Source organism: Urocitellus parryii, chromosome 7 (genome assembly GCF_045843805.1).
Source record: "Urocitellus parryii isolate mUroPar1 chromosome 7, mUroPar1.hap1, whole genome shotgun sequence".
In the NCBI taxonomy this organism is placed as follows: domain Eukaryota; kingdom Metazoa; phylum Chordata; class Mammalia; order Rodentia; family Sciuridae; genus Urocitellus; species Urocitellus parryii.
This window is the reverse complement of record NC_135537.1, coordinates 89,917,107-89,942,916: the sequence shown is the minus strand read 5'-3', so window position 1 is coordinate 89,942,916 and position 25,810 is coordinate 89,917,107. Positions and strand designations below refer to the sequence as shown.

The 25,810-nt window shown below is 41.0% G+C and overlaps 1 protein-coding gene across 1 annotated transcript in view; it reads right to left on the bottom strand.

The window, feature by feature from the left end:
- Positions 1-2,247: 2,247 nt before the first annotated feature.
- Positions 2,248-25,810, bottom strand: part of LOC144256030 (phenylalanine--tRNA ligase, mitochondrial-like) — a 49,131-nt gene continuing 25,568 nt past the window's right edge. Inside the window, exon 3 of the mRNA XM_077801202.1 lies at positions 2,248-2,403. Within this exon, the coding sequence (XP_077657328.1) occupies positions 2,248-2,403 (156 nt within the window). The remainder of the gene's footprint in view (positions 2,404-25,810) is intronic.

The following is a 25,810-nucleotide window of genomic DNA, read 5'->3' as shown; positions in this document are numbered from 1 at the left end:
AGTCTCCCTACATGGAGCTGGTATGGGAAAGCCAATGCCTTCAAATATGAGCAACAAGAAGAAATCACATGTATACCACTTCAACATCAATTAAAAAGGGTTAAGGAAAACACAAGGAAAGTGGTAGAAAAGCTTATCAATGGGAAAGTAATAGAAAAACGCTGCCACTGAAGCATATGAGATTTCTGGCTAAATATTTTGCAATGAATTTTTAAGACTAAGGAAAGCAATTTCTGTAAGAAGGAAGATCACAAAACAGAAATAACTCAGAGGAAAGATGGCAAGAAACAAGGAGCAGTTTGAATGTGAGCTTGCAGAACTCAGAAAAAAACGGGAGGGCGGTAACCAAAGATAGAAATGAGTGTGCACAAGGGAGAAGAGACAGCAGGAAACACAATAAGGGACAGCAGACCACAGTGAGGAAGCACCAAATGGAGTAGAAATAGAGATTAAAACTGCTAGGGAGAAGAGGAAAAGAGTCAGACAAGGGAGACGCCTGAAGAAAGAACTGGATCAGAACAAATCCTTTAAAGATATAATCCAAGAAAACTTTTCTTACTAAAAAAAAAACAGGGTCAAATTTGACTTGTGAGAGACAACAGATCAGGGATAACAGGTCAATGCTAAGGAGCATCTTGACAGAATTCAACATTTAAGACAAAAAAAGAATCTTTTAGGATGAAAACTAAAGAGATAAATATTGGCTCCAGATTTTCTTAATCAAGTTAAACCCAAGAAGATAACTAAGCAACACTTACAAGATCCTCAAAACACACACACACACACACACACCAGCCCAGGTTTTTATGTCTAACCAAACTGTTGTTAAAATATAAACATCCAGGGGCTGGGGTTGTAACTAGTGGTACAGTGCTGGCCTACCACATGTGAGGAATTAGGTATGATCCTTAGCACCACATAAAAAATAAATAAATAAAATAAAGGTATTGTGTTCATCTATAACTAAAACTATTTAAAACAAACAAACAAGCAAACAAAAATAACAAAAACAATTTGCTCTGAACATGTAGGAAGTGCAGAGATATTGATTTCACAAGACCTTGAGCAAACTCACAGATAATGAACTGTGGTCATCTAAATAAGAGGGGAAACTAAGGCAAATGAAATAGCAGTAAGAAATGAACATTTTTACCTAGGGAAAGACTTGAAAAAACAAAGAAAGAAGCAAGAAGCTGGGGGTTTGGATGACAGGATGGAAAGTGGACACCCCATGCCCTGACATCGTAGCTATAATACAGCTGTCAAACTAGGACAAGAGGGAAGGACGGAGACGAAGAGCTCCACAGGAGGGGGTGGCTGACCCTTCACTCACAGGTGGGAGTCAAAGGGGCTCATTTACAGAGGACAGGTCAGAAAGGTGATGAGAGCATTTCACTGATTGTCCTGCTCCTGTCCCTCTGGAGTTTCCAATGGGTAAAATCCCAGCCTCAGACTTTGCATGTGCTGGCCCTCCTGGGCACGTCTCTATGAACATCCATCTCTTTCATGCCTTTCCACCTAATTCCTGGAGCTGCATGTCCTTTGCTGCCACCCACATTCTGCACATGCCATCATTCCCACAGGATGCCCATCTGTCTCCTGGAATGTCCCTTCCCCATTCCCTCATTGCCCCTCCAACTTCTACGGTCAGCCTCAGTGTCTCAAAAAGGCCTACCCTGACTTCCCCAACTGAAATGAGTTCTTTGGTTATATACAATGCATTTTTTTCCCTACTAATACTCCAAACTGGTGGGATTATTTATTTATTATCTGCTTTTCCCACAAGATCGTAAAGTCCAAGAAGACAGACCTAAATCTGCTTGGAACCCATTTAAATTCTGGGTCCTAAGAATGATCTTTATATGTGGGAAATGCTTAATAAATGAATATTCACTGAGGTGAACAAAACAGCCTTTACCCCATCAACTATACTTTCTCTGCCTCCTCTCCTCTGTATCTAAACAGTGATAATGGTAAGAAATTATTTCTAAAAACAAGACCAAAAACTGCAAGACATTCTGTTTTATATACTTTCTTTACTAAGTCAGGAAAGAATAAAAATGCATTTTCGAAAGATTTCCAGAGAGGACTGATATAAAAGAGCTTTCTCCTAAGCTGTATGATCACCATGAATGCAGAAGACATTCTGTCTCAGGCGCTTTGGGGTCTGGTGAAATTCTATTGTATGTTTCCACATGTCATTTGTCACACGCAGACAGGAAAGTATAAAAGCAGAAAGCTTTCCACTTACTTTGGATGTTCAAACTTGTCTATAAGATCAACCTTTTCCACCAGGTCTCCTCCAATTGTTCGGACTAAGTCATAGAAATCATTCTCTGTGTAATTTTCAGAGGGCAACCAGAATGAGATGTCATTTATCACGGCAGGGTATTTGCTGAGAGGCTAACAAAACAAGAGAAGAAAAGATAGATGGACTTGTTAGTTGGATGAAAATAAATTTTTCATGGAAAGTTTCACTTAGTTAATTAGGAAATGCTAGTAAAACGTTATTTTAGCATTTGAATTTTCAGGAACAAAATGAACTGATAAGATAAATCAATATTCAAAATTAGCAAATTCTATTATGAATGCTACAGATTCTTATCACATTCATGTGTAATGTTATCATATATTTATATTGCAATTAATGTCCAATTTAGTATAAAGCAATTTGAATATATCATATTTCAGATTTTCCCATTTGAATTCTGGAGGAGAAAAGTTCAAATTTAATTAACATGCAATTCATTAACTTTTGATGATACTTTCAGGAAGCCATCTTAATAGAGAAATAAGTAAAGGCTTGTCAAAATGGATATTTCAATTAGTAATGTCATTATTTGTTGCTATTCCTAATTATTAAAACAAGGGACTGGGTTAGAAAGTAGTCATCTATGGGGTTGTTTTTCAAATTTTGCCTCTATGGATATAACAAACACAAACAGTCATTTCCCCCATTTTATTCCATTTTTCCATGGTTTCTTATTAGCTCAGTATTCATCACTATATTGGAGAGACACTGAAATTAGATACATTTAGAAATTCCTGCACTTGTGAACATGCTTAGGCACATCATAACCTCAGATATACATATAAGTTCTAGACTACATGTTAGTATAGACTAAAAGACAAAATGTTCCATTATATAACTATGAACTCCTAAAGGAATATTCTAAGGAAATAAGCTATACATTTTCTAGAAGGACAAATTTGCAAATTGATCTATGCCAAATCTGATACCAGTAACACCCCCTCTCCCCACTTCCTGTGAATCACTGATCAGAAAAAGTATAAACTTTTAAATAGCAAAATCTCTAAAGAACTAAATATACATAAATGATTGTTCAACTTAAAATATCAATAAGGTTGTCAAACCAATGAATCAGCTTAGAGTACAAACTTCAAACAGCATAATACAGCTACCATTTTCCTGTCTTTGACAAAATACTTCAGCTCCCGAGAAACATCCTATGTTTTCTCCCTAAAATAAAATCAGGATGCTGTGATAAATAACCCATGGGTCACATAAGAGATGGAAGTTGGGTGGCTATGCAAGTTGTTTTTTCTTTTGAAAACACTCTTGTGGCCCTTAAGGAACATGTAAATTTAGGGAGATCAGTAGGAAACTAACTGATGAAATCTACTCTCCAAAATCTAAGCTGAGGTAGCACACTTTCCAAGCTCTTGATGTGAGGCAAAGTCACAAGGAAATGGGAGAAGTCCCCCAACCAAGCACTTCTGTCAGTATTCCATGGGTAACAGTTAATAAGGAAGTCAGCCAGAAAACATCCCCCCAAGATACTAAAAAATAACATACATTATTGTAAATACAGTTTCAAGAATCATGGAATTAGAAAGAAAAACCCACACTTTATTGTATTGCAAACTATTTCAAGCTAAGAAAGGTAACAAGTCTTAAGTTTTGGCTTTAGAAAGAAAGCATACATTCCACTAATTGGTAGGTAGCAGATATGGGATAGCTACTAGTGGCCCTTGTTTTTTTAAGTAAGAGAAATTCATATATTTTTTTTTTTTAAAATAAGAGAACACCAGCAGATCTATGGGTACTGAGATCTAGGCTTTCAGGTGTTTAACCACTGGGGTTGGGGTGCAGCTCAGAGGTAGAGCACTTGCCCAGCATGCATAAGGCCCTGGGTTCCATCCCCAGCACTGCGGGGTTTGGGGGAGATTTAAAGGACTGGCCATGTTAAAAACCACCCAATGGCTTCATACTGTTTGTGGAATTGATTCCTAAACGTTTCTACCTCTTTCAAAGGTTCTCCAGGCCCAGGCCAGTCTGGCTGACTAGGTTTCTGGAACACACTAAGTGACTTCCTGTCAGTTCATCTCCTGCCCTCCCTACCCAACTTCTGGCCTTTAGCCACTGGCCTCATGTCCGATCCTCCCAGACCCCATAAGCCCCTTGACATGGCCCCCATTCTCCTCCTGCACATTTCTCTCTATCATCCTCTTACTGACTCGATATCTTTCCTGGACATAACAGTCCTTGTGGGTGGGGTGTGCAATGCCTCTTTTTCCTCCTCTAGATCTCTGTTCTCTGGCACAGTTCCTATTGCCCTGGGGGACGTCAACAGGAGCACAGCACAGCACTGGCTCACTCAGCCTTCCCTAACCACACCAGGGGCACAGATCTTCTATGTCCTTTCTGATATTTATTTGCTTGATCTTCTTGACCTATCAGTTTCTAATAAAAGATAATAAAATCTCCTACTTTCATCAACTTTATAAGTTTTCCCAGTAATTTTATCAGCTTTGTTTCACCTATTTTGAATCCATATTGTTAGGAATATAAAAGCTTATTGTGTCTTTTTGGTGCATTTTACCTTCTAGCAGTATTTATGTACTTACTAATCTCTATTATTGCCTTTTGCCCAAAGTTAGAACTTCTTAACTACCTTTATTTTTGTTAGCATTTGCTTGGTAAATACTTTTTCAGTCACTTTGATACAAAGTTTTCTGTTTTTTTAAAAGATGTTTATATTTACATATAATATTGGGGCTCATTTTGATATAACTATACATGTATAGAATACAATTTGCTCCAATTCAGTCCCCAGTACTTCCCCTTTCCCTCCCCTCTCCCTCCCTCCCCCTCTCCGTTCCCTTTCTTCTCCTGTGGTATATTCAGGTATGTACACAGGATGATTTGGTAAGTTTCATTACACCATGGCTCCCGTTCTCTGTCTCTCTCCTCCCCACCAATCCCCGTTCTCTACTCCACTGATCTCTCTTCTATTGCATGGGACTCCCACACACTTCTTTTTCCTTATTTTGTTCTAGCTCCCACTTACCATAGACAACATTTGACCCTTTCTGAATCTGGCTTATTTCACTTAGCAGGATGTTCTTAAGTTCCATCCATTTACCAGAAAAATGCTATAATTTCGCTTCTTCATGGCTGAGTAGAACTCCATTGTGTATCTATAGCACAGTTTTTAATCCTTTAGTTATTGGTGGTTTTCATAAACAAGCTAAATTTCATTTAGAATCCAATGACTTTGTCTGTTTGATAATGGGGACTGAACCCAGGAATGTTCTACATCTATGCTACATCACCAGATCTTATTTTAGATAAATTCTCCCTAAGTTGCCGATGCTGGCTTTGAACTTATGATCCTTTTGCCTCAGCCTCTCGAGTAGCTGGTATTTCAGGTGTATACCAACAAACCCAGTTGTTGTTTTTTTTAATTTTTTAATTATTATTTGTTGGTATTTCACAATGCAACAAATGTCACAATTACTTAGTGACATATTAATTTTCCTTCAGTGGTGCTGGTAATCAAAACTAGGGCCTTGGAGCTACCACTACAGGTAGGCCCCTGAACTACAGTTTAAACAGATTCCCTTTTCTAAAAAAAAAAAAAAAAAGAAAGAAAAAAAAAGAAAGAAAAAAATTCAATTGTATATTTGAAAACCTTTGTTAAAAAAGCCCAATATTTTTAATAGTATATTTATTTCTTGCATTCCACCTCTTTTTTTGTCAGACAAAGTCCGTGGAGATGGACTTTCCATACAACTTGTGACAGCTTGTACAGCAAATAGCTTTGGAAGGCACAGGTAGTCTCTCCCTGGGGAGGGGCAGAGAGCAGAGCTGTTTCCTCACCAGAATGATAATGTTTTCCTCAGGATCAAATATTGGGTGGGTTTACTAACAACTCCTTTAATTGACTAGGAGGAAAATAAGCAAATGTAGTGAATAAACAAAACAGTGGGAGATTCCTAAGCAAGAGGGTTCTCATCTGTGCTAACAAAGTAGCAACCAGCAGTCAGTGTCCCCCCGCCCGGAAATCAGGGCTTAGGAGAACCAATGCAAACAGGCAACCACTGCTGCTTCTGTGCTGCGGTACCACAGTCCTCTGTCTCTGGGGTAGGAGTCTTGTCATTCTGCCCACACCAGTGAAGTGGACAGAATGTGGCCGGCTACAAGAGGGGTAAATTATTAAGTCTTTTCTAGCCCCAACACTCTGTCCTCCTGTGTTAAACTTGTTGTTACTGGAAAAAAAAAAAACCTGATATAATCTGGGTGGTGTGTGCAGACTCCTCTTGAATGGGAGATTTAGCAGATTTGTTGCACTACATAGTCAACTTAAAAGGAGGAATGTTTTTCTTTTTGGCTCACTGTTTCAGAGTTTCAGCCCATGATCACTTGGTCTGCCTTTGGGCGTGTGGCGAGGCAAAACCTCATGGCAGGAGCACAGAGGGGAGGAGGCTGTTCACCTCATGGTAGCCAGGAAGCAAGAAACAAGAAGGGGCTGAGTTCCCAAAATCCCCTTCAAGAGCACACCCCCCAGTGACCTAACTTGCTCCCACTAGGTCCCTCTTCCTCAAGATCCTATCACTTCCCAGTTGTGCCACAGGTTGGCGACCAAGCCTTTAACCCTTGGGCCTAGGGAGACATTCCTGATCCAAACTGTAGTACTTGCTTTCCACTTTTGCTTTCTGATGAATATTCTTCAATGGCTTTTTTTTCCCCTCAATGAAAATCTGTGGGAGGCAGACATTCTAAGTATCCCCATGTCTAAAAGCCCTCACACTTAAGTAGTTAGGCAGTGCGCGATTGTGGATTTGTCGCTGTTTCACCTCAGCACTTTGAAAACATTTTCCTGGTACCTATTAGTAATGATGACAAATCTGCTGTCAGTCAGTGCTATTCCTCTGTTGGTAATCTGTCTTTTCTTCCTGGCAGTTTGGAAGCCTTGTATCTTTACCCCTGAGGCTGTGCAGTTTGACTCTGATGAGGCTGGGTATGCATTTTTCTTTATTTATTCTGCTCAGTACACAGAGTGTGCTTTCAATCAGAGGGTTCAGGTCTTATTCCAATTCTGAAAAATTCTAGTCATTCTTTTCATTCTTTTTTTGTATGTAGAGCAACAAATTTGTGGAACTTTTGAATCTCTCTTCCATTTCTGCTAACTGACATACTTTAAAGGTTTTTGTTTTTGTTCCTGCTATATTCTGGGTGAGTCTTCGATAATAGTTTCTTATCTATTAATTCTCCCTCAATTAATACCAATAAATTGCTTAATTTTTTTCTTTTTTTTATTTCAATGAATCTATTACTCATTTCTGAGATTCCAATAGTTTTTTTTTCTTTCCATATCTACTTACACCTCATTTCTGCCTGTTTTGGCCCCTTACTCAGAATTTCCTGCTGGTTTCTTTTACAGTTATTCTTCCATTGATCTCCTTGAGGACATCGGGTAGTTTTTGAGATCTTTTTTTATTCTACTTTAATCTGCAGTGCATTCAGACTCTGTTGATCTGGAAGGCTGACACTCAAAGATCAGTGCTCTGGTGGTGTGTGTAGGCTCCTTTGGATGGGAGATAACTGAGAATATTCTCTCACTCTTCCTTGCCTAGAGGTTCTTGTGGCTCCTCCATTGAATCCTTAGCCATAAATGGAAGTGACAGTGGTGAGAATCTAAAAAGAGAAAATAAAAATGCCATAATCCTGCTCCATTCCTCCCTAAAGAAGGCACGTCACTGTGAGCTTGCCCAGTGGTTGCTGGGGGTGAGGCTGGGGTGGCTCGTCTCCTTCTGCTAAGGAGGCCTGTGTGTCTAGCTCTCTTCCTTGGATGGAAGCTTCATAAGCTACAGAGGTCACAGAGGCAGTGGTTCTGGCTCTGACACCTGACGCTGGGCTCCTTCAGTCCTGGTGATCCTCAGGTGTCCTCCCCTCCCGTTACCATCCTGAGCCCACGGTCCACATTCCGCTTTGTCTGTGTTTCTTGCTCACAGTGATATGCCTTCTTTAGGGAGGAAGGGAACATGATTATGACATTTTTATTTTCTGTTTTTAGATTTTTATCTATTATTCTTTTGTATTTGGAGAAGGCAAAGTGCAGCCTACAAAGTGACATCACTTGACTCCACACGATGGCTCTTACCTCTGAGGGAGGAAGATACAGACCTCTCTGAGAATATGATGAAAAATTCAAATCCTTGTTCCAGAGAAGCATATATTTTCACAAATACAGATTTTTGCATAGAATTTCTAGGATTCACAAACTTAGTAAAAGCAGTTTCAATGAATCAGAATAAGTACTCTATGAGCCATATTCAAAACTGTGTCATGCAGTTCAAATACAGACAGTTGAAAAGACTGTACTAAGAGTTAAAAACAGCAAACTGATATTTTCTAACAAATCACATATGTACATATACTTTGCATACATCTACATTGTAGAGCATATGCCTTATGACGAGAAAGGCATTGTCATTTGTCTTGTGGTAGCTCCTTGCAGTGCAGTCATATTTACTTAAATACAAGTTTTAAAAGTCTGCCTTTTATAGGTAGACTTGGAAACCTCTTCCTGAGCTTGACCATGCTACTCCCAGACCTGCTGGCAGAGGAGGGTCAGCTTTGGCTTTTGTCCTTCGTCACAGTCCAGCTCCTTCCTCTGCACAGTTCCCAGCTGCCCCTCCTGCTCACAGATACGGATGCTGAGAGCACCTGGTACAAGCTTCCAGCAGCTAACCACCACTGGGTCTGCTTTCTGGGGGAAACTGACCTGAGACCCCAGACAACAACCAAATGTCAACACTATGGTGACAGAAGAATTGGGTGTGTTGAGGGAGGTGGTGAGCCAGAAGAGCATGAGCTAGAGCGAGGCAGGCTTCTGTCCCACCCGCTCTATGTTGTGTAGTTCTCTATAGATCTCTTAGGTGGCTCTGCCAAAGATGTTCAGGCAACCTTATACAGACCCTCACAGGCCACGGGTGAAGTCTTGAGCCACAGCTCATCCACAGTGACAGGATGCTTGTGATCCTCTCACGTTCTAGGTTGGAAGAAGAACAGTTCTGGCCAACTTCTACTTGCCTCCCTGTTTCCCTATCATGAGGCAGTTTCTCATCTTCTCTCGGGTCTGAGGATGTCTGCGGCTTCCTGCCTCTGTCCCCTCTGAACAGAGATGAGGAATATAAAACCTCTGTGCAACGGGTATTTCACAACTTGGGTTGTCATCACTTGTTCTGCTGGAGACCAGACTGTGTACCCACAAAAAAAGGAGACCTGTCCCTAATACCTCATAATGTGACCTTATTTGAAGGAGATATATGGGGGGGTAGAGGGGGGAGAGATAGTCAAATCAAAATGAAGCAACTGGGGTGAGCCCTCATCCAATATCAGAAGGGGAAATTTGGACAGAGACCTGCACACAGGGAGGATGCCAGGGACAATGGGAACATGAAGCTGGAGACTGGGGTTACGTGTCTACAAGTGAAGAAATGCCAAGGTGACCAACAGATCACAAGGAGAGGTGTGGGAGAGATTTGCAGGAGTTACCAACCCTACTAACACCTTGAATCCAGGTATCTGATCTCCAGAACTGTGAGACAATACATTTCTGATATTTGAGTCATGCTGTCTATGGTGCCTGGGTACAGCAGCCCTAAGAAGCAAATACACCCTTCTTTGGTTTCAGTGCTGTCCTTCTCCTGTGTGTGGGAGTGCACGTCTTGGCTTTTCTTCCCGGTGTCCATGTAAGTAATAAATGGTCTAAATCTAAACGTGGCTCACTGGATCTGGACCAGCCAAGGCAGCTAGGTCTGGACCTTGCCTGTGATGCTGTGGGCCTGACACATGACTGAGGCCAAATCACTTTAGTCTCTTCATCTGCAAAATGGAGGTGGCACCCACTTCAGCACACAGTGGGGCAGATGACAGGGAATGAGTTCATAAGCATACACAGGCAGTAGCTTTCTGGCCAAAACAGACAGAATTTCTGGCCCAGTTCAACTGACACATGAATTTGATGGTAATCCATGACCTAAGATGAATTATAATAAGCTTTCAAAGGGACTTCAGAGAAGAGGTCTAAAAAGTGAGGTTCTGGTTTAGTGACACTATTCATCCTAACTGGCCCCTGCTCCAGGTTTACTTCCCTCACCTCCATATCTGAAATACAAATGTTGCCATGGACCTTCTGGGTTCAAGTCTACAAAGGATCTCTTCTTATAATTTCATGATAAAACAAAAATTCTCCAGCCCCCATACATCTGTCATAAACTCAAAGAGATCATCCTACAAGGACAGCTGGATAAGAAAACCCAGCACAGCATACTTTTATTCAAAAAGTTTGCTTCTACATTAAAGCCTTCCCCTAGATTTAAACTCCATTCTCCTTTTTAATGTTACTGACATAGGATAACAGATTATTATTCTTCAGGAAGCAAATTTTCTGTACTAGTCAATCATCAACTCAATCTCTGGTTTTCTTTCCTTTAGGCTAAGTTATTAAGTTTGCTATTGGTTTTGGGCACAGAAGCTATTTTGACAGGCAAACAGTGGTAGGTCTCTGTTTCTTCCACATGTTCTTCACAGAGTTCTGCACTTTTCAAGCTGACTTACAGTTGGCTTTTAACCTTGACCAAGTTTTGTCACAGAATATTTTTTCAACTTCTATGGACAATGCTTCTCTTTCTGGATCAAAATAAATATCCACTTGAGTTTACTGTGATTATATTACTAACAATAGTTGCCATTTGTGGGGAGCTGTGTGCCACAGACTTTATATATATCATCTCATTAATGCATAGCACAATCCTATAAGACAACCACTACTGCCATTCCCACCATGTCCCTAAGAAAATTGAAGTTTAGAGCCCTTAACTAATCTGTCTAAGGTCAAAAAGCCAATAAACAGCAAAGCAAGAACAAATGCAGTTCTATTAAGACCAGGCTGGGATATTAACTCTTCTTTTATAAGGCCTCTCATTAAACCCAGGGTCTCTACCTTAGTTCAGGGTGCTTTAACACAAATACCATAGACTAAGCTGTCTAAACAACATGAATTTCATCCAGTTCTGGAGACCACATTTCAGGTCCAAGCACCATCTGGGGTTGGAAGGTTCTCTTCCTGGTTTAGAGACAATTGTTTTCTTGCTACTTCCTTGGCAAGGTAGGGGGCGGGGAAAGAGAAAGGGAGAGAGGGAAAAGGAGAAGAAAATGGAGGGGGGAGAGGGAGGGGGAGAGGGAGAAGGTACATTTCTGTGCATAGCCCAGAACACAGGTGCAAGGTGCTGTCTCTTCTTAGGAGCACCCTACTCCCTTCCTGAGGTTTCCACCTCCCAAAGACCCTACTTGATATTGGGGGTTAGGATTTCAACATATAAGTTTAGGGGACACATACACATTTGGTCCACAACAAGTTCACAGGAAATTGCTTGCTTTCTACTGCTCTTTCCAGAAGTAGTCTATTTGCCTAATTAACAATTATGGAAGTAAGACCAAAACTAACATTTATCCCTATGGTGCCTTCTATGACATTTCCTTTTCAAATGATTCATTTAGCTTTTAGACTAATTATCTTGATTTACAAGTACTTCCAGTCTGTTTATAGTACATATGATTGTGTTCTTTATCTAAATTAACTTAAAAATCACTTGTACCTATAAAAACAGTGTGCACTATCAATTATTTGGCTTTATATCCAAATGTTTGACAGCTCTTACTTAAATTCCATCTATTCATTTGATAATAAAAAACTACTTATCAAATTAGGCTGACAAGTTTGGTACATTATGAATTCAGATTGTTTTAAATCAGGATTCCACGTTGTCTTGATCTTTACAGATTTTGTTGCTTTGTTCCAATATTTTGTTTTTATTATTACCGACTCTTGCTGAGTGCCAGGTGCATACTGTGTTGGGCAGAGGTGGGCACAGTTCATACCCAGGCAACTTAGCATTAATAGGAACTTAGCATTGATAGGAAGTTGCTCATATTTACTCATAACTTTTGACAGAATTTTGGTTCCTTTTGGAGATTTGCAGAACATGGTGTTTCCATATTGGAGCCATGAAGAACCATCATTTGGAACCTTATATTCTATTAATTGTGAATGGTTTTTATATCATGGCCCTCAAGTGGCCAGTGAACTCCTTTAAGTCCTTTCAGGCTTACTTTAAAGCTCTAGAATGCTTTAAAACAAGTATATAGTACAACACATTTGAAAAATGATATGTTGTGCTACTCTCATTGATCAGGATATGAGTGGAGAGCCTGGCCATCACGGATGGGCACATATTATCCAAGGGACATCAAGGATTCAGAGTAAGCTTTCACATTTCTGGCCTAAATATAATGCTTTTTAACGAAAAGACAAAGAAAAGACATTATTATTAAGATAAAGAATCACATGGGCCTCTAAATAAAAAAGAAATTGCAGAGGAATGGGGGCCTGGAGCCCAGAGTTCTGTAGTTGTGCTTCACTACCTTAAAGCATCTGGTCAAGTATTCATATAGGCTAAAAATGCCAAAAATAATAATGTTTTGGGGTGTCAAAAGTGTTCTAAAATTGATTGTGGAGGTGGATGTACATCTCTGTGAATATGCTAAAAAATACAATGCAGATGTTAAGTGCAGAACTTATGTTTTTTTTTTCCCAATTAATCATACTTACTATGAGAGAGATACGTCCCTTCCATTTAAAGTGAATGGAGGCCCATGTTTGAAAAAAAAAATAAAAGAAATCTCGATCTAGGTCTGTGAACACCTGCTAAAGTTTGAATGTATTCTATCCTCACCAAAACTCACATCCAGGTTTAATTCTGTAACGGAACGGTATTGAGAGGTGGGGTCGATAGGGAGGTGACTGGGTCATGGGACACAACCTGAAAAGGGATCAAGAGCTGTTTCCCTGATACTGGATTAGGGATTATGGTACTAGATTAGTTCTCAAGAGAGCAAATTATCATAACAAGGCCACCATTGTGGGGATGTAGCTTAGCACTGGCCTAGTATGTCTGAGGCCTGGGGTTGATTCCTAGTAACATAAAAAAGAAAGAAAAGGGGAAAGGAAGAAGGAAGATGATGGACAGAAAGAAGCAGGGAGAGAAAGAGTGGAAAGGGAGGAAGGGAAGCCAGGCTGTGTGTTTGGTCTCTTCTGCACATGTCTATTGTTTTGTCATGCACACTCTTGTCATGTAGTACCCTCCACCATGTGGTGACACAGCCAAAGGTTCCTCACCAGACATAGGCATCATTCTGCGAGGACTTTCCAGCTACCAGAATCATGAACCAAATAAGCCTCTTTTCCTTATAAAGCATGCAGTCTCAGGTATTCAGTTATAACAATATGAAATAGACTAAGAAACCTCCTAACTATAAATTTAACCTCAAAATGATATATACTTAAGAGCATAAACTCTAAAAGCAGGCTTGCAACTTCTTTCTCATTTTAAATCATCTCAGTTTCTTAAAGTCCCCCATTCTAATAAGGAATGTTTATTCAATGTGGCAAGACTGAGGGTCAGCCAGGGAAAGTAACTTTCACTTGCCTGAATTCGTACTGATAGTCTTCTGACTGTCCCAGTTTTGGGAGGAAAGAGAATAAATCTAAATGGAATCTGAGGAATCTAAGATAATTTCCAAAGGCTTGTTCAAGATAGAATAAAGATCAAACTTCTTTCATAGAATGGATTCCCTTGGATCCCACCTGCTGCTTCCTTCACTCCTGGTAACCCAGTCTAGTTTAGGTCCTCTAGGGCCAGATCCCTTGACACAACTACCTCTGAATACTTCTTCCGGACCTCCATCATGCCAAGGAATTAAAAATATTTCAGCTGCTTCTTGACAAGGACCCTCTCCTCCCAGGGAAAGATGTCCACCCTGTGTCTATGTGGGAGCTCTATCTACTTGGTGTCAGAAATACCAGGAAAAGTGGGTTAGGCTGAATTAATTACTTTTGAAAAAACTGAATGATTTAATATTTCTAGAAAATAGTCTAAAATCAGCTCTCAATCATAGAGTAGAATTGGAGAGAAAACAAAAAAGCTACATTTTAAAAGAGAAAACAGTTTAGTTGTTCTGAGCAAATAAAGGGAGTGAGAGGGAGGAGGAAGGATGAGGTGGGGAGGAAAGGACTGGTGATAACACTGCAGGTGGCTGGTGGCTTCATGGGTACCCACTGCACTATTATGCTGTTAAATCTGAACACTGTATATGTTCTAAATAACAAATATTATATAAAAAAGAAAATTAAAGGAAAACGGATATCGTGCTTAGTTACACCTAGAGAAAGAACATAATAGAAGGAAATATTAAACACAGTTGCATTGACTGTAGCTTTCTTTAAATTACTTTTTCTGCATTTAAAATAAAATACCAGCTGTTAATATTAGGATCTACTTCAACAAAGAAGACAATGAGCTTGAAGCGTCATTTTCCTTTGCACCAAATTCAAACAAGTCCAATAAATCCTACGAGAAAGTTCAGGAGGGTGAGCTGATGCCTTAGTTCAGGAAGTTGAACTTGGGGTTCTAATGGAGAAACACCTGTCCCTGAGCTCAGGTGCTGGCCTGCAGAAGAACCTGCACATCGCAAGCGTCTAAGAACACTATGACTAGCACCCATCAGGCACCTAATATATGCCTTTCCTGGGCTGTTTGTATTGGCACTCAGAAGTTACAGTGCTTCCCATAGAGCCCACAGACCAGAGCAAAGGAGACCATAAGAAATGGTTAGTGCAAAATTTAATATGTGCAAAAGGGACATATGCACCAGGGCAAGGGCAGGTTCAGCAAATGAATCTGTGCAAATGTGGCTTAAAGCCTGTGTTTGGCCATCACAGAAGTAACCACACCTTCTATTCAGGAAGTAAAGTCTCAGTAAGGTTAAGTTTATTCAAATTTTAATAACCAAACATGGGTACATATTCAGGAGTTTCTGGCCATCTGTCAGATTGAAAGCCAACAGGGAAAGGAAAAAAGTCAACATGTGTTTTCCTGAGAGTCCTCATCCCCAGGGACAGCAGCTCCAGGGCAGCCACGCCACCTCTGGCCAGCCACACATATCGCCAGCTCTCTGCACCCAGGTTTTCTCATCTGCCAAAGCAGGTGCTTAACACTTCACAAGCTGTTGTCCAATCAAAACTGTCCCACAGTGTGTGGTAAGGGGTTCCTTGAAAGACCTGAATCATCATGAAGTGCTGGCCTTAATCATATTAGTGAGGGAAAACCTGGTAAAGGTTATTAGTGGGGTTTGTCCTTCCTAAAGTTTAAATTTTGGATTCTCCTGGTTAACTGAGTCCCATCCTCCAGTCCCCTGGAGGTCAGAAGGGAACCCAGCAGAGGCATTCAGACAATGCACCTCTTCCAGGGTGCCCTGTTATCAGCTCCACTCTTACCACAATTCTTTCCTCTCCAAATATGACCCTGCGCTTGTCAGTTGAAGAATCTGAACTATTTAGAATCAGAAAAATCCGTTTTTTTTTTAGAGTTCTACCAAATAAACCCTATAAAATATCACTAAGGCTGTGAGCAAGCCAAATCACCAATCAAGAGGTAACATTCCAAGTCCAATAATAATGGCTATCCTTTCTGAAAAATGAATAATAATGTTTCTATATAAAGGATCAATCATGTAGCCAAATTTTTAGATTTATTTTTTCCAAAGTCTGCCATATCTTGGTTACCTGAGTGTGCTAAAAGTTTTGCAACTTTCACTTCCCATCCACACATGCAGCAGGCAGATGGTGCAATCCAGATTTTGCGGATGGGGAAAGGGAAGTGCTACAGTGCTCAGGGTGTGGGGAAGAGTGAGAGCAGAGAGGGATCTGAGAACAGAAGCTCGGGATTCCCAGGTCTCTTTAGACTCCATAAATCACAGCACACCTACCAAAGCACCCCCTCTTCCTGAAGGCGTCCTTGCATATGCTGAACCCCAGTGGTGTGTCCCCTCTCATGTTTCCTAGGATCCCTCTATTCCTACAGACTCAGTGAACTCCTCCATAAAATAGGAATGAAATCCTTACCTCATCAAATTATTATAAAGGTTAAATGGGTTAACATAAAGATGCTCCTTGACTTGCAACGAGATATGGCCTGATGAACCCACTGGAAGCTCAAAATACTTAGGTGGAAAATGAGTAAGACCTAACTGACTGACCACTCCAGCTCAGCAGCACAGCACATGAGAGAGCACTGGGGGTTTGCCTTCGTGATCACAGGGTTGACTGGGTGCTGTGGCTTGTGACTGTTGCTCAGGATTGCCACAAAGGAATCAGACCATGTACTGCTGGCCTGCAGAAAGAGTCAAGGTAAAAATAGTATGGTTTCTACTGAATGCCCATCACTTTCACAGCACTGAAAAGTTAAAAATAAAATATAAAAACCAAAGATGGTAAGTCAAACCATCATAAGTCGGGGACAGTCTGTATAAAAACTCTTAAAAGTTAAAAAACTTATAATTTTTTTAACTTATAAGGTAAGTTCTTTCTCTTTATTTTGTAAGACTGTAAAATTCATGGGATCATAACATCTTACTAGTTGCCACTCAGTACTTCCATATGCCATAGCTCATTTCATCTTCACATGAGATCTGCAAAGGATGTCCCTCAGCTGCTGCAACTTGTTAGATTTTGTGACCTCAGGGAGCTCACTAATTGATCGGTATCCCATCTCCTAAAGAGAGATCATCCTAGTCACCATGGAAGCCGTGTAGTAAATACATGTGCTGGTGATCTTGGTGATCTTACTCATGCATGGCTGAACCATTATTGGACTCAGATCCAACTGCTTCTCCAGCCTCATGTTATGCCACTTATCATTATGGTTTGTAATCTACACTCACCTGTTCATGTCACTTGATTATATGAGTTTCAAGGCCGGGACCACATTTTATCCCTCTATTAAGCAAGGTGATGTGCATCCAGTGGAAAAAACTAACATCTCTTGAACTGAGTGGAGAAGAAAATTTGTGGCTCTCTTCATTACTCCTGGGTTCACCAACCTTGATTTCACTGAGGTACCAGGGAAGCTGGTTCTTGGGGCATGGAAGTAGGAAACCAGAAGCGCCAATGGAGAAATGCTGACAGAAGAGAAAATCTCCTGAAAAGAGAAAATGATTGGAGGTGGAGCCCGGACATATTTCCCCCTTAGTTATATCCATCAAAGGATTAAGGGATAGATCTCTTCTGGCAGAAAGGATGAAAGGATTAGAAAATGAACTTGGAAATGCTGAAGGCCTTTTAGACTTGATTGAGCTGGAGAGAACAGAACAGAAAGCTCCAGGAAGGGCCCTGGACTTAGAAGGAATAAGTTCACCTTGTATATTGAGCTGCTGCCACTCAGCTCCAAACCCACCGACCTGTGCTCTGCTGCCCGAGCTGGGCTGGGCTCTGAAAATGGTATTTCTACTTTGTCAGTGGCTCTGTCAGGCTCTACCAACTAGGCCTAGATGGGAGATTGCAGGCTGGAAGAGGGAGAAAATCTGGCTTTTCTTGCTGCCTGTCCATTCCTGTCAGGATCCCCAGCAGCACTTCTGTACAGTGCAGCATCAGTTGGACCATGAGCAGCAGCTGAATCTAGATTACAATTTTTCCAGGGTCTGCAGGACCAGCTCCATTGTATTCTCCAGAGGTGCCAGCATAGCTGCTGATGGCTGTCTTCTGAGGTTGGATCTTAGTGCTGGGCTCAGAAGATGCCTCCTCTTCCAAGGTGTGGGCCTCAGCTCCAAGAGACCCTGCTACAAAGCTAATGTTAAGGGGCACTAATTTCAACTCCTTCTTTTGTTCCCTCAGTTCTACAATGGAAGCTGCTTTCTGAAGTTGCTGCCTCCATAATTCCTTCTTAGAAATTATGACTTTTTGGTTACTTCTTTTAATCTTTAAAGAGTTGATTCTTTGTATTAGAAACACAAATGCTGATAGGATCTCTTGCCTGGACCCTGGCTGACACACCTAGAATGAAAGAGAAAAAGACTGACCTGAAAGAGTCTGTGGTCTCTATCCCTGTTATCATGACAGATTCTAATGAACTATAGAAATAAGATCCAGAAAAAACAATTTGCAATGTCAATCTAAACAAACAAATGAAAAAAAAATGTGTTGAGAAAGTTGCTCAGGAAATAACTGAGTTGCTTCTGGCACAAATTCTCTAGTCTTTTAGGGAACTTCAAAGGTACTAACACTGCCTCCTCCTTTCATATACTCAACAAACACTCTCCAAGAACTAAATCCTTCATGAAAGTGCCCCAATCCCTGCAAAGGCAAAGAAACCAGACCTCTGAGCCTTCAGGTGTCTTTCCATCCCTTTCTCAGATACTCTGGTATCAGAAGAAATTTCATCTACGTGAGCCTAACCTGGAGGGTTAGGGTTTGCAGGCTGCTGGAACAGGGCTGGCGGGGCATGTCACATACACCTGTCACACAGCAATGACTCTTTTCATGCTGCTTCAAGTCCAGCTACCTGCTGCCCTAAGAGGCCATCATTAATTGTGTGTGGTCGATAGCACTGTGAAAGAACCCTGTGCTCTCATCAGCACGGGATTCCCCCACTGGCCTCCTGTCCCCACTGCCTCTCTGCTGCCTGCAATGTCATGAGAAATTTAGCCTGAGTCTGAGTAAAATGGAATCAAACATTTTCCTATGGGCTATTTTTCAATAACTTCTTCCCCAAATAACCTGAGGATTCAAAATGGTTTGCAATGCTTCACTGTTATCCTCCTTTGACAGGTAACATATAGACAGCCTTTGTTCCTATGAAAAGTGTGACAAACCTGAATTTGACAAGCCAGATAGGACGTAATTTCTTTTTGGCAGACTTGTCCAAGGTTCTTAATATCTTTTATTTCTTTCTTGATTTCCTTCTTTCTCTCCCCCCATAACCCCTGAAGGGGAGATTGAAAGGGTGGGGAGAAGGGAAGGAAACTCACTCATTTCATTTGCAGGGTTATGCAATATTTTCTCAAGCTTTTTCTTTGCTACATCTATACTCTTACTGATCACCACTTGGCCCCTGAATTAAACAGATAATTCTGTCTCTGAGTAGAGGCTGGAAGGGCAGAAGGTGTACCTCCTGCAAGGACAGGCTAGAGTGGTAACCCCTCCAAGAGAAAAGGCAGAAGAGTGAGCTCCAGGGCCCTGAACCTGCCTGTAGCTGATAAACCTGTTACTCGCTCACAGTTAGGCAGCAGCCTGCCTGCTCTGTCCATCCTGGCCTGCTTGCTCTGTGTGCTGCTAATGAACCAGAACGCTGTCAGTGCTTAGGAAGCCTTTGGTTGGCTCCCCCTTTCTTGGATCCTGACAAGGAGATGAGGCAGAAAGCAGAGACGGGAGGAGGTGAGGGCCAGAGGGAGACTTGAGAACTGAGGAGAGGGTAAGGCAGAGAGCTGCTGAGGGCATAAAGGAGCTGGGCTGTGAGCAGGGCTGGAGCAGGAGCCATGTGGGCCAGTGTGATGGGTGGTCCTTTGAGCATCGTCATTACCTTCCAGAGGCCCATGTACCTGCCATGTCCTCCTTTCTGGGCTTCTCCCACTTGGGCCTGCTGTGGCAGCCAGGAGTGCTGGCTGTGCTGTGGGCATGCAGCGTTTCCCTGCTAAGTGGAAGTAAGGAAGGCCCTTGCAGGACACATCACCATGAGAGACAGTGTCTGCTCCGCTCTCACATTCTAATTGGCTCCTGAACATGAGTGGATGAATATGGGATCCCCCTAGGGACTGTCAGATGTCCACTCAGCTCTAAAGCAAAGACACCAGGTAAATCCCAAATGAAGAGTCTGGTATGGAGGTGCAGTCTATTTTCAGGCTGGCACATTGGTAATCCTCCACTGCTAGGGCTCACTACTATTTCCAACAGATTTTAAACATCACAAGTGATACTAGAGGGTGGATGTCTTAAAGGTCTGAGCCAACTGAAGCAAAAATGGCTGGAACAGGGATATAAAAATATGAACATTTTTGAAAGGTATTGTCTGCAAACTAACTTTCAGTATCCATCAGCCCATGATAGGTGGTCTCAAAGATACTAAAGATTAGCAAATATCCCTGTTTTACAAGAAATTTACAAACTAATAGGGAAGGCCATTATGGGCAAAATTAATTTAAATATTAGTTTAAACATCAAACTAATTTCAGGAATGAATTGCAAACACAGTATCATGGGAATTCAAAGAACAAAGGAGTCATTGGGATATTTGTGGAGGAAGGGGCAACTGTATAATGCCCCAAGTGAGAAAAGGGAAATATGGATCCAGCAAAGAAAAACTATCAGCACAACTCTTAAGTTCCTTCTAGCTCCATGTGCTAAGGCACAGGTGAGCTCTCTGGTATGTTGAATTTAAAACACAACCAGGACATCCAAGTGGACACGATTAGCAGGCACCTGGCTGACTACCACGAGGAGAAGCTGGGGCCAGAAACCAACCTAGTGAGAGCAGAAGCTGCTTGTTGTGTTTCTGTGGTCTTTCAACAAAGTTAATGTAATAGATACAAGATTTCTTGTCATATTCAATCAATACGCAAATAGAAAAAGTGACCATTTAGTCTAGGACCACTAAGTTCCTGAGTTTTCCCTCCATGCTGCTGCTGCTTGGCCTTAGGTCTCTCAGTATGACTTTTAGACATCTGATTCAATTGAAGTATGTTTGGTTTTCTTTCCCCAAAGTTCCAGGAAATTAAGTTATAATTTTGTCAAAAAAAGATGAAAGGGTGGGGTTTTCCTATCCAAGACTAAATGGCATTAACATCAAAGAGTTCCCCCACCCATTCCCAAAGGTTCATGAACAGAAGTCTGAATTTATTGTGAAAGTGTCATGCTGCGTTTGCACTTGTTCTCTTAGGTCTATTTTACTAATATGTGGTTGATATGGATAATTTAATGACATCCGGTTAAATCTTCACAGTTGTCTTTTTTTTTTTAAAGAGTGAGAGAGGGGAGAGAGAGAGAGAGAGAGAGAGAGAGAGAGAGAGAGAGAGAGAGAGAAGAGAGAGAGAGAGAATTTTTTAATATTTATTTTTTAGTTTTCGGCAGACACAACATCTTTGTTTGTATGTGGTGCTGAGAATCGAACCCGGGCCGCATGCATGCCAGGTGAGCGTGCTACCGCTTGAGCCACATCCCCAGCCCTTTCACAGTTGTCTTGATGACTGGTGAGTAATTTCTCATGGTTAATCCAATTCCAGAGAAATTTCACTGTGTGCTTATAATGTGCAAAGCAATGAGTTTGCTTTTAAGAATTAAAAAAGCATACAATTGAGTTTAAACTTCATCGAAAGAGAAAAGTCATCTAGAAATGCTTATAACATAAATCATTGGAGGCTTTATGCAAAAGTTAAGTAAAATCTTTATTTCCATTTCAAAAAATCAAAAAGTCAACCAGGTCAGTACAATTTACATAGCTCTACTGGTGCTGATATAAAATTTAATGGGACAAATACTGCATTCACAGGGCTTAGGGATAAAAAGTGGATGTGACCATGTATCAGACCCCTCTCCTTTGAGCAGATAATATTCTGGAAACAGATAGGAGTATATCCATACTTCCAGCCTGACCCTCCTCAACATATTTCTGGGGTGATGACACCAAGGTGCAGACTATAGATATAACCACAAAAACTATGGAGCATGTGCTGGGGCTGAGGATTTCTAGACTGGGCTATATGGAGGCCTATGCCTCTAACCAGCTGAATCTGTATCTCTGGGAGCAATACTTGATATCAGTGTCATCAGAAAGCTCCTTGGGGAACAATGATGCATTGGGAACTGCTGGTCATGTCTAATGCCATATGTTCATCTCACTCTGTAAAAGGCTACTGGTCATGCACACATCAGTATTCACAACTGCGTTTGTGTGCACTGAGAGCTGTTCAGTAGCAATGTCAAATAAATACGCTATCTAGCGATTACGGTGCTCTGGCAATGAAGCAGGTACTGAGCTGAGGAACGTACATACATTCTGACATATAATCTTCAGAAACAATCTTGGGAGATAAGTACTACTGTTTTCCCGGTCTTCCGAGGGGAAACTGTAGCTCAGAAGTTAAGTGACTTGCTCGGAGTCACACAGTTACTTAGGGTGGAGCTGGCAATGAACCCTGTCTGCTTGGCATGAGTGTTTGTACTTCTCATCACTAAGATTCACCAGCTCATTTATATGTATAGATTATTCAATTTTTCAAATGTGTTCTGCAACTATGCACGAAAAGCTATTTCATTCATATTTATCCATAAAATGGAGAAAAATAAAAATCTCCTTGAAAGTGATTTGCCAAAAGTGTATATATTCAGCATCTATTTTCATACAACATGTTTCTGATTATGTATGTCCAATCTCAGCATCCAGACTCTAAGAGGATCCTGCCAGCATTCCTAGATACAGTGTGGTCTAGCGTGCTTCATCGAACACTTCAGGAGCCACTGCAGGATGACTGCTGCAGTCCAGCACATCTGCAGAGGTGACCGCAGTCTGCCTACAAATTGAACAGGCTCTGCAAAACACGACACTGCTGAGCAAAGCTACGGGGATTTTTCTGTTTTCAGAATAAAAGACAATTCTTCTATTATAGAGACAAAGACAAACTAGTTTTCTGAGCTCAGTCTTCTGCTAAGCACGGATAGTGCTCCTGCCATGTAAATACTAATCCTACGACTAATAACAGCTAAAATTTACTGAGCTCCTACTATGTGCCAAATGCCATCTAGTACTTTCCACTAATCCACACACCAACCCACCACTACAGAGGCAGACCCAGAGGCACAGAGAGATTGAGAAATTTGCCTCGGATTCAGTAAGGTGGTGCCAGAACTTGGGTGGGACTTGAACAAGCTGGCTCTTTACTATATAGAGAAGCTCCTCAACTTACAATGGAGTTACTTCGAAAAACCCCACCAGTTGAGGGTACAGTAAATGGAAAATACATTTAATATGGAGCATCGTCTTAGCTTAGCCTACATTAAACATGTACAAAACATTCATTAGCCTACAGTGGAGCAAAACTGTGTAACACAGAGCCTGTGTTACACAGTGCTAAAAATCTCTTATGCAGACACAGAAGTGCTAAAAATCTCTTATGCAGACACAGAAGGGCATTTTGCAGACATGATAGGATGCAAACCCACAAAACACAATGTCCCAAAATGCTGGCAACTCATCCACTGCAGAGTGCTAGCTGTCCCCCAGTGTGATCAAGGGGCTGACTAGGAGCTGAGGCTCACAGCTGCTGCCAAGGATCCGGAGAGAGGATGTGACTGCATATTGCCTGCCTAGGAAGAGATCCAGGTTAAAAATTCCAGGGCTGGAGTGCGGACCAATGGTAGCACACTTGCCTAGCAAGTGGGAGGCCCTGGGTTCCATCTCCAGCACTGCAAAAGGAAAATAAATATGTAAAAATCCCAAATGTGGTTTCTACTAAATATGTGTCACTTCTGCACCATCGTAAAATCCAAAAACACAGGTCACAGCATCTATTGGAACCATCTCTTGGGAACCATCTATTTCAGGTTCTGTGACAGGCACAGCGATTGCAAGGACAAACAAGATAAAGCTCCTCAAGGGGCTGAGAAACACCTAACAGAGGGTGGCAAGCAAGGGCCAGTTTTCTGTGTAAGTCTCAAGGAGCAGCACAGTAAAGACTGACCTAAAACTGTCACGAGATGCTATCAAGAAAGGTTTGGTTTGGTAGAGTATTCATTCCAGAAAGCAGATCTTTGGGTGATCCCTGTGCCCATGGTATGGATATAAAGGTGTAAAGAAAGAGGCTGGAGTGGCCTTAGGACACGGATGGACCTCAGTCTCAGATTTAACTCTTCAGGCCTTGAAGACCACCCAGGGATTACAGTGTTAACACAGAGTTAAGAAAAAAAAGACAACCATAAAGTCTAGCATCTAGTGGGCAATGCAATAAATGGAGATTACTGGGCAGGGAGTACTCAGAGGAAAGGGAGAAGATCCAGTAGGCAGAACCAGTGGCATCCCGAAGTTTAACATAGCAAAGGGAAAGGGCAGATGTTAGAGAAAAGCCAAAAAGTGGGCAAGACAAGTGGGGAAGGAGAAGATAGTCGCCTGGTTTCTTTGGCAGAGGTGCCTAAGGCTTTGCTTTTAGTGCAAATCAACAGTTCAGGGGCTTTTGTGTTGCTTTGTGCTTTAATATGAATGATTTGTTTATATTTGAAAATCAGGAAATTTAACATTATCTGGGTTTCTAACTTATCTTCAGAAGTACATGGGGTAGCCCTGGACTTGGACTTCCTATGTTAGCAAATCAAAAGGGAATGGCGATGCCCTATTGCCCACAACCCTACTTCTTCCCCATGGCTCCTAACTTCCTCCCATTCACTGCCTGGCCCATGCATACATTTCAAATGGTGGCTCTCAACTCTAAATCAGATACTAAGAACAGGAAGGAAGAGTTTGCTCTGGGGAGGACTTCAGGGACCACGCTTTACAGAGGCGGGAGTGGACACCCATCCTCAAGAGGCCTGGCTGTTGCTTTCCTTGGAGAATAAATGTCCAGTCATGACTTTTGGCCCCAAGTGCCTTACCTTACAGGATCAAAATCAGAGTTTTACGTGGGTTTAAACATATTTTCTTGTAATTTGCATATATAATTTAACATGTATTAAGTACATATATTATCCCATTTAACAACTCTATGAATATGAATATCCTCTTCTTAGAGAGTTTAGTATAATTAGCCTAAGATCACACCAGGGAGATCTGAATGGCCAGTACACCTTCAGAACTCAATGTCCCCACTTGAGGCAGCATGGGACACTGGATAGAAAGAAGATTTACAGATGCTCTCTGTAAAGAGGTTTCCAAGTCTTGGAAATGCTAGTTTCAGGTTTCTTATTGTTAGGCTTCTCAAAAATCTTCATAAAAACTAATGGGCTTTATAAATCTTTAAGCGAGGGAGGCCACAATACCAAATTTAGTCATAAAATCATTCACATAGAAATATATAGTAGTGTAAAGAATGGGTTTTGGAACAATAAAAATTAAAACTTCTAATTATGGTTGAGAAATATAGAGTCTTAAAAATATATATTTGCAAATCTTATGTTTCATTTACTGAAATCTGCTAGCTTATGATCCAACTATTTTCTCACCAACCTGAAATATTCTTAATTAAAATAAATCCTGTATTATGAATCTACTAATCTGAAATTTTTGTTAACTCAACAACTTCTAAAATACTAATATAATAAAAAACAATCTTACACCTGTATGATATTTTTATGGTCACCAATTCACATATTATTCAACATGAGCTTTTAACAACAGCAATTGCTGTGTTCCCATTTTATGAAGAAAATTAGGTCTGAAAAAGTGTAAATAAAAGGACCACTTCAAAAAGATACCAAGTAAACGACAATACATTAACCCATTACTTTCACCAAAATATATCCTTAAGGACTGCCAGATACTAATGAAGAGAGTAAACACTAATTTAGTACATTTTAAATATTAAAAGTATTTTTCCCATTTATTAATCATTTGAAGATTATTCATGTGGTTATATCCTATAATCATCAATTGGCCATACGTTTTGAGTAATCTTATTCCTCAATCA